Below are 9,553 nucleotides of genomic sequence, written 5' to 3' on the forward strand. Positions count from 1 at the left end.
TTGCTGCTTTTGCCTTCAATGCAAGCGGCCCAGTGGTTTTGCTTCGGTCCCACAGAAGCCAGCAGCAAAGGCTGCAAGCCACTTGGAGGGTGGCTCACGGAGCAAACTGGGGGAGAAACCCCAGAGCAAAACGAGGAAAAGAAATCCCCTGTTTCCCAAGAGTTCCCAAGAGCATTCAAAGAATGGGCCAATCTTGATTGGTATTAAGTGCTTTGTCAAAGTATTGGTTTTTAGGTAGCGCATTCAATGGGCACACTTGTTAATCAGGCTACAGTTGGAAGGACGGGACCTTGGAGGTCTTCTAGTCCAGCCCCCTGCTCAAGCAGGAGACCCTATACTAGGGGTGTCAAACTCAAGGCCCGGGGTCTGGATCTGGCCTGCGGGGTGCTTAGTTCTGGCCCGCAGGGCCGCCCTGGAAATAGTGAAGGACCGGCCTGCAGTGCCTCTGCCAGCAAAAACAGAGCTTGTGAGAGCCACACGCAGCCCTCCTGCGCTACTTTTTCGCTGGCAGAGGGTTGCAGGAGGCCGTCCCAGCCGAAAACGGTCCTCGGGAGCCCATTTTCACTGGCAGAGCACTCAAGACCACCACAGGCACCCACTGACATGAGTGATGTCATGCTGGCCATGCCCACCCTGGCCACACTCACCCTGCCCCCCCCCCCCGAGGTCAAACAGAACCGTGATGCAGCCCTCAATGAAATAGAGTTTGACACCCCTGCCCTATAGCATTTCAGACATGTGGCCGTCCAGTATTTTCTTAAAAACCTCCAGTGATGAAGCTCCCGCAACTTCTGAAGGCAACTTCTGTTCCACTGGTTAATTGTCCTCACTGTTAGGAAGCTTCTCCTTAGTTCTAGGTTGCTTGGTTAGTTTCCATTGTTTGTTTCTTCTCTTGCCTTCTGGTACTTTGGAAAATAGTTGACCCCCTCTTCTTTGGGGCAGATACTCAAATACTGGAAGACTGCTATCATGTCCCGTCCCCCTCAAGTCCTTCTCTTCTCTGGATTAGCCAGACCCAAATCCTGCTTCGTATGTTTTTAGCCTCCAGGCCTTTAATCATCTCAGTTGCTCTTCTCTGCACTTTTTCCAAAGTCTCAACATCGTTTTTTGTAATGTGGTAACCAAAACTGGATGCCGTATTCCAGATGGGGCCTTACTAAAGATTTATAAAGCGGTACTAATACTCCAAGTCATTTTGATTCTATGCCTCTGTTTTTTTTTTGTTTTGTTTTTTTTTAATTCGATTTATATGCCGCCCTTCTCCGGAGACTCAGGGCGGCTTACAATGCGTTAAGCAATAGCCTTCATACTTTTGTATGTTTTATACAAAGTCAGCTTATTGCCCCCACAAACTGGGTCCTCAATTTACCTACCTTAGAAAGGATGGAAGGCTGAGTCAACCTTGAGCCTTGGAGAGATTCGAACCAGCAGAAATTGCAGGCAGCTGTGTTAATTACAGGGTGCACTAAACCCCTGTACTATCAAGGCTCTGTTTATACAACCAAGGATTGTATTTGCGTTTTTTGGCCGCTGTTGCACACGGCTGGCTCCTATTCAGGTGATTTAAGTGTTCGTCGTCCTTTTTTACTCTTCCTTTTAAGAAAGCTGTCGGGGTGGGCGTGAGGTTGATGGTGGACGCAGAACAGACCTACTTCCAGCCAGCCATCAGCCGCCTCACCTTGGAGATGCAACGCCGATTCAACCAGGAGAGGCCGGCCATCTTCAACACGTACCAGTGCTACCTGAAGGTGAGATTTCCTGGTGGTCTCCTACCCAAGTTTTGATCAGGTCCAACCTGACTTACGAGCCCAAAACAGTCGCCAACCTGCCCACACACACACACACACACACTGGCCAAAACAGCTGAAGCAGACAGGTGGCACTAATGGATGACAGGAATACTGGAGGAAAAAAGATTCGAGATATATTGAAAATTGAATTTATTTATAAGGAATTCTAACTGTTTTTTTTTTAACTAAACAATCCTAAATCAGATCATATTTAGAATACAGAATAACTAGAGTTGGAAGGGACCTTGGAGGTCTTCTAGTCCAACCCCCTGCTTAGGCAGGAAACCCTACACCACTTGAGACAAATGGTTGTCCAATCTCTTCTTAAAAACTTCCAGTGTTGGAGCATTTACAACTTCTGGAGGCAAGTTGTTCCATTGATTAATTGTTCTGATTGTCAGGAAATTCCTCCTTAGTCCTCAGTTGCTTCTCTCCTTGAAGTGTTGAATGAACACATCAATAATGAACAAATTGAAATGTTCATTGGGATCTGCAGAATATAAAGATCACTCATCCTTTATGATCTGTTCAAAGGCCTTTCCTGGTTACCCCTCATCACCAGATATTGGGCTAAGTAGATGATGCTGGAATAGAGCAGCGTGGAGAGGACCTTCATCCACTAATATAAAATTTAGTTAATTTTTACAAAGGATCTCAAGGTCTTTGGATTATAACTGCCAGGAGAATCCTGTTTGGCCTTGGAAACCTTCAAAGTACATTTGAAGGCACTTTCCTGGCCCAGCAGATTCTCAGCCACTGCATCCTCTTCCTCCTCCTTCCTCCTCATCCTCCTTCTCCTCCTCTTCCACTTCTTCCTCCTCTTCCTCCTCCTCTTCCACTTTTTCCTCCTCCTCTTCCTCCTCCTTCTCTTTTACTTCTTCCTCCTCCTTCTTCTTCCACTTGCACTTCTCCTCTTCCTCCTCCTCCTCTTCTTCCTCCTCCTCCTTTTTCCTCCTCCTCTTCTTCCTCTTCCTCTCTTTTTCCTCTTCCTCCTCCTCCTCTTCTCTCCCTCCAAACAGGAGGCCTACGATAACGTGACCATCGATGTGGAGCTCTCGCGCCGCGAAGGGTGGCATTTTGGAGCCAAGCTAGTGAGAGGCGCCTACATGGACCAGGAACGAAGTCGGGCAGCCGAAGTGGGCTACGAGGACCCCATCAACCCAACCTATGAAAAGACAAGCGAGATGTACCACAGGTGGGGAGAAGGTGGTCCCGGGCCCCCAGGCTCTAAGAGGGGAAGGGACACCTGGGAGGTCATCTGACACCTTCATCCACCTTTCCTGCAGGTGCCTGGACTACATCCTGGAGGAGGTCCGACACAGCCGGAAGGCCAATGTGATGGTCGCTTCTCACAATAAAGACACAGTCAAGTTCACCCTTGGCAGGTACTGGTCAGCGTGAGGCCCACCAACCTATCTTTTTATATATATCTAATTTTATTTATGTTTTTTTTTTAACATCCATAAGTGCTTGAACAGCATATTATCTGGGTCAATATACTTTGCATACAGTTCTGATAATAATATTACCATTTAAGTATATGCATAATCGTAATTTTTCAACTTCTAACATTTGTGTACGTAGTAGCAATTATGATATCTTCTATTATATTTCAGTATACATAATACTATTGTCCCAATTTCTACTTCTTTTTTCTAACACTTATTAAAATAACCACCATGTTAAAAAAATATTCTATATCTATCCATCGTCTCTTGCCCTTTTCAACACTTATTACCGTATTTTTCGGACCATAAGACACACTTTTTTGTCTCACCAAAGGGGGTGAAAATGTCTGTGTGTTTTATGGACAGAATATTTGCCCAAGCCCCACCCACCCGCCAGCCATTTATTGGCCTCTGCGTGGCCCATTTTGGGGCCTTTTTTCTGCCTTTTTCTGAAAAAACAGGCCAAAAAAAGCCCCGAAAACAGCCCAAAAAAAGGGAGGCCAAAAACTTTTTGGATGAATCTTTCCCGCGTCTCCTCTGGTATCTTGCAATTCCTTTTACTGTGTTTATTTAATCTAAATATTTCTTCTGCCACAGCATCTGTCTCTTGCTGTTGGATCTCTTGAGCAGGGGTCTCCAACCTTGGCAACTTTAAGCCTGGAGGACTTCAACTCCCAGAATTCCCTGTTGGAGACCCTGACTGGGGAATTCTGGGAGTTGAAGTCCTCCAGACTTAAAATTGCCAAGTTTGGAGACCCCTGCTCTAGAGCCCCCGTCCGCAGTTCTCCCATCTGAGGAAGCCTGAATTCCCCTCCTAGAATTCTCAAGCAATGGCCCTCTGACTCTGGACACTCTGTGAGATGGTGTCTGCACACCTGGAAGAGGGGAGGGGGAGTTGGGGAAGGCTATTCTAGAATTAGGTGGAAGAGCACATCTGGAACCCGTTGGGTTGTCTTCTGAAACAGTTTCTTCTTCTTCTTCAGGATGGCAGATCTTAGCATCCACCCCTCGGAGAACAAGATCTACTTTGGGCAGCTCCTGGGCATGTGTGACCAAATCACCTTCCCTCTTGGTAAGGTGGGGCTTCCATAAGAGTGATGTGACTCTTGGGCAGTGGGGAGGAGGGGGGTTCAGTTGTGCCACTGGCTGAGCTTTTGATCGGAACGCCGCATTCTTCAGATTCCAAGAAGCTCAGGCATTGAATCAGGGTGGACTTTTCTTTGTTAACCCTTCCTTCCTTCCCTCCTTCCTCCCTCCCTCTCTCCCTTCATTCCTTCCTTCCTTCTTTTCTCATCAAAACCCTCCCTTCCTCCCTCCCTTCCTTCCCTTCTCACCAAGACCCTTCCTTCCTTCCATCCTTCCTTCCTTCCTTTTCTCCCTTCTTTCCTTCTTTTCTCACCAAGACCCTTCCTTCCTTCTTTCCCTCCTTCCTTCCTCCCTCCCTCCCTTCCCTTCTCATCAAGACCCTTCCTTCCCTTCCTCCCTCCCTTCCTTCCTTCCCTTCTCATCAAGACCCTTCCTTCCCTCCTTCCCTCCCTCCTTCCTCCCTCCCTCCCTTCCCTTCTCATCAAGACCCTTCCTTCCACCTCCAAGTTGCACGTGTCTGATCTTGGAGAACTGCAAAAAATTAGGTAGGGGTTGCAAACAGGATGACTCTACAGTAAACCCTCCCCTATACAGGTAGTCCTCAACTTATGATCATAATTGAGCCCAGAATTTGTTTGCTAAATGAGAAATTAGTTAAGTGAGTTTTGTCCCATTTTACTTTTCTTGTCGCATTTGTTAAGCGAATCACTGCAGCTGTTCAGTTAGCAACACGGTTATTAAGCGAATCTGGCTTCCCCATTGACTTTGCTTGTCAGAAGGTCGCAGAAATGTGACCCCGGGACACTGCAGCCATCATAAGTACATGCCAGTTGCCAAGCGGATTTTGATCACCTGGCCATGGGGATGCTGCAACGGTCATAAGTGTGAAAAATGGTCATAAGTCACTTTTTTCAATGCCATTGTAACTTTGGTCACTTAAGTGAACTGTTGTAAGTTGAGGACTCCCTGTATTTCAGAATAGGGACAGAGGAAACTGTGGTCCAGGGGCTGCCACCATCCCCTCCCACACACACACACACAATTCCTTTGTGTGTCTTCCCAGAATGCGAATAGAGGGAGGCAAAGCTATGGATTTCACATGATGTTTCATGTAAAAGGGCAAGTTAAGTTGCCCTGCAAGTTAACTGTTAAGTTTTGCAGAGCCAAAAGAAACACCTTTTTCACCTCTCAAAATCTCTGTATATTGCAAAACAGGCCCAATTATCTTCCCTTTTAGAGTTAATCCTTAACACGTAGGTGCAGAATTCCGTCAACAGTAGCCAAGAATTAGGAGGCGTCTGGTGGCACCTTTTCTGACAGATATATTTTATTAAAAGGTGCATAAGCTTTTCTGGCTCCTTTTGCTAAGATGGATTCATCAGAAAAGATGCTGCCAGGCTCCGGTTTTAATCCTGAAGGCTCTTGGGCGTGAAGAGCTGTTTCCCCCACCACAAGAGCCCTGTGAAGCGAGTTGGACTGAGAGGGAGATTGGCCCATGGTCAGCCGGTTGGCTTTCCTGGCTCAGGTGGGACTAGCAGTAGCACTTAGACTTACATGCCACTTTACAATGCTTTTACAGACCTCTCTATGTGCTTTACAGAGTCAGCCTATTGCCCCCAATCTGGGTCCTCCTTTTAGGACCAGAAGGAGGGAAGGCTGAGTCAACCTTGAGCCTGAAATACTACAGTCTCACCACTGCGCCACTAAAGCTCTTCCTTCCTTCCTTCCTTCCTTCCTTCCTTCCTTCCTTCCTTCCTTCCTTCCTTCCTCCCTCCCTCCCTTCCTCCCTCCCTCCCTCCCTCCCTCCCCCCTCCTTTATTCCTTCCCACTTAGCACTAGCCCTTAGACTTATATACCGCTTCACAGTGCTTTGCAGCCCTCTCTAAGCGCTTTCCAGAGTCAGCCTCTTGCCCCCCAACAATCTGGGTCCTCATTTGATCCACCTCGGAAGGATGGAAGGCTGAGTCAACCTTGACCTGGTCAGGATTGAACTCCTGGCAGTGGGCAGAGTTTGCCTGCAATACTGCATTCTAACCACTGCGCACCATGGAAGGAAGGAAGGAAGGAAGGAAGGAAGGAAGGAAGGAAGGAAGGAAGGAAGGAAGGAAGGAAGGAAGGAAGGAAGGAAAATAGCAATAGCATTTAGACTTATAAGTTATAAAGACTTATGACTTTACAGAGTCAGCCTATTGCCCCCAACAATCTGGGTCCTCATTTGATCCACCTCGGAAGGATGGAAGGCTGAGTCAACCTTGACCTGGTCAGGATTGAACTCCTGGCAGTGGGCAGAGTTTGCCTGCAATACTGCATTCTAACCACTGCGCACCATGGAAGGAAGGAAGGAAGGAAGGAAGGAAGGAAGGAAGGAAGGAAGGAAGGAAAATAGCAATAGCATTTAGACTTATAAATTATAAAGACTTATGACTTTACAGAGTCAGCCTATTGCCCCCAACAATCTGGGTCCTCATTTTACCCAACTCGGAAGGATGGATGGAAGGCTGAGTCAATCTTGAGCCTGGTGAGATTTGAACTGCCAAATTGCAGGCAGTCAGCAGAAGTAGCCTGCAGTACTGCACTCTAACCAATGCGCCACCATGGCTCATCGGAGTCCCACCGTGGGACTAGAACTCACTGTCTCCCAACCTCTGGCCTGATGCTTCAACCACCAAACCAAGTTGGCTTGTTACTTCAATTTGGAGTGGGGGGAGGCTGAGTTGAGAAGGTGCAACCGACTGACTTCTGGGTTCCCTCCTCCCTACAGGTCAAGCCGGGTTCCCCGTGTATAAATACGTTCCCTATGGCCCCGTGAAGGAGGTCCTGCCTTACCTGTCCAGGAGAGCCCAGGAGAACCGAGGCCTTCTAGCACGAGCAGAGGAGGAGCAGCAGCTGCTCTGGACGGAGCTGAAGAGGCGTCTGTTTGCAGGGGCCCTCTTCAACGCACCGAGCCCCCCTTAAGTACTTCTCCCCAGCTGCCTCGACACTGGGACAGCTTGGACAGAGACCCCAGTTGGACCAAGTCGTGGACACTACCTTGCTGGCTGACCAGGTTCTCTCTTGCCCGGTGCCAGGGTAGCACAGCTTCTCGGGACCTGGCAACAGAAGCCCCGAGTGTAGCAGCTACTCTAGCATTATGCACCTTTGTGGCACCTGCCCATTGTCATCTCCCAGATTTGACACGTCTGGGTACTCTGGGCTACCAAGTGATGGAGGCTCAGAATTGCCTTCTCTGGGTGCCCTTTGTCACCTGTTTGCTCTTCCGCTTGTCCTCCTCTGGGATGAAGGTGGCTGCACCAATAAAATTCTTTTCAGAAACTGCTTGAGTGACAGCCGGGTTGCAGAAGAGCCTTTTCCCAGGACAGCCTTTGAACCTCTCTGGTTGGTCTCTGGGTGAGATCACCCCTCACACACACACACCTTCTCTTGGGGGTTTGCAGCTCTTGCAAAACCGTGATCTATTTAGCCAGAGTTCGTTAGTGAATCGAGCAGGTTTGCAAGGGCTTAGAAAAAAAAGTAAGGTAATTATTGGATTAGCCAGCATGGATTTCTTTAAAAACAAGTTGCACCAGACAAATCGTAGTTTGCTTTGAGAACCTGGCTAGATTACTGGAGGAAGAGAATTCTGTGGATGCAGCGTACCCAGACTTTAATAAGGAATTGGGGGGAAAGTGGACACAGCCTCCTGGAATAACCTACGATTGAGGGATTGGCAGTGGGTTGAGCTACTACATCCATCCCATGGTCCTTAAGGGGACCATGTCCAAAAGGAGGGACAGATGCAGGGGGTACCCGGGGTTCCAGCTTGGGCCAAGGACTCTTCAACATCTCCATAAATGTCCCAAGATGAGGAATAGAGGGGTCCTTATGATTGTACATGATGCAAATCTTGGGAAGAGGGCAGGCGTGAAATCCAGCAGCTTCTGGAGAACCAGTAGCAGGCATTTTGAGCAGTTCGGAGAACCAGCAAATACCACCTCTGGCTGGTCCCAGAGTGGGGTGGGAATGGGGATTTTGCAGTATCCTTCCCCCAGGAGCGGGGTGGGAATGGAGATTTTGCAATATCCTTCCCCCAGGAGTGGGAAGGGAATGGGGATTTTGTAGTATTCTTCCCCTGCCACGCCCACCAAGCCACGCCCACAGAACTGGTAGTAAGAAAATTTGGATTTCACCACTGGAAGAGGGGTTGCTAACAAACCAGAATACAGGCTCAAGATTCAAAAGGTCTAGATACACATGAACTCCGGATCCTATCATAACATGTAAGGTTCTCCATTTTGGCAAGAAAAACCAGATGCACCAGGAACAAAATAGGTGTGCTACCTGGTTTAGCCGTGGTAGTGTTTTGCAAGAAGGATCTGGTGTCCTCGTAGACCACAGATTTTGCGTGACCCAGCAGCGTGCCACAGGTGCTAACGGAGCCAGTGCAAATACAGGTAGAGACGGGATCACAGGAAGTGAGAGCACCACTCTATGCCACACTCGTTGAATGACACTCACACAATATCTTCTCCAGTTCCGGTCACCACAATGCAAAAAGGAGGCAGGGGATTTGGAAAAGTGAGCAGAGAAGAGCAACGAAGAGGCTTGAAGGCTAAGTCCTATGGAAAATGGGTTAAAGGAACTGAGTATTGCTTAGCCTAAAAAAGTGGCGGCCGGGAGGACAAGTTAGTTTTTCAGTTTTGAAGGGGTGTGTGTGAATTTATGCTCTGTGGTGCTCAAAGGTGGGACAAGAAGCAAGGAATGGAAGCTTTTCAGAGAATTATCCAAGCTCAAGTTGGAATTTCCTGGCTGTTGGGAATTACTAAGCAGAGCAAGAGTCCTGAGGGCTCCATCTCTGGAGGTGTTCAAAGAAAGGCCATCTGTCTAGGCTATTTGGAGGAGTCCCACTCCATGTTGGGTTAGAAGGCCTCCCAGGTCCCTCCCAACCAGAGGTGGGTTTCAACAGGTTCTGACCAGTTCTGGAGAACCGGTAGCGGAAATTTTGAGTAGTTCGGAGAACCGGTAAATACCACCTCTGGCTGGCCCCACCCCCATCTATTCTCTGCCTCCTGAGTCCCAGCTGATCGGGAGGAAATGGGGATTTTGCAGTAACCTTCCCCTGGATTGGGGAGGGAATGGCGATTTTACAGCATCCTTCCCCTGCCACGTCCACCAAGCCACACCCACAGAACCAGTAGTAAAAAAATTTGAAACCCACCATTGCTCCCAACCACAAGATTGTGTGACTGGATC

At 48.3% G+C, this 9,553-nt stretch overlaps 1 protein-coding gene across 1 annotated transcript in view; it reads left to right on the forward strand.

Annotated features, from left to right (window-relative positions):
* The window catches only part of PRODH (proline dehydrogenase 1), a 30,487-nt gene extending 22,851 nt beyond the window's left edge, over positions 1-7,636 (forward strand). Inside the window, exons 10-14 of the mRNA XM_034438443.3 lie at positions 1,602-1,748; positions 2,810-2,985; positions 3,077-3,175; positions 4,222-4,310; positions 7,086-7,636. Coding sequence (XP_034294334.1) covers positions 1,602-1,748; positions 2,810-2,985; positions 3,077-3,175; positions 4,222-4,310; positions 7,086-7,279 — 705 coding nt within the window. The 3' untranslated portion in view covers positions 7,280-7,636. The remainder of the gene's footprint in view (positions 1-1,601; positions 1,749-2,809; positions 2,986-3,076; positions 3,176-4,221; positions 4,311-7,085) is intronic.
* The last annotated feature ends 1,917 nt before the right edge of the window (positions 7,637-9,553 follow it).

Source organism: Pantherophis guttatus, chromosome 17, assembly GCF_059756535.1.
Source record: "Pantherophis guttatus breed Tessera chromosome 17, ASM5975653v1, whole genome shotgun sequence".
Lineage (NCBI taxonomy): Eukaryota > Metazoa > Chordata > Lepidosauria > Squamata > Colubridae > Pantherophis > Pantherophis guttatus.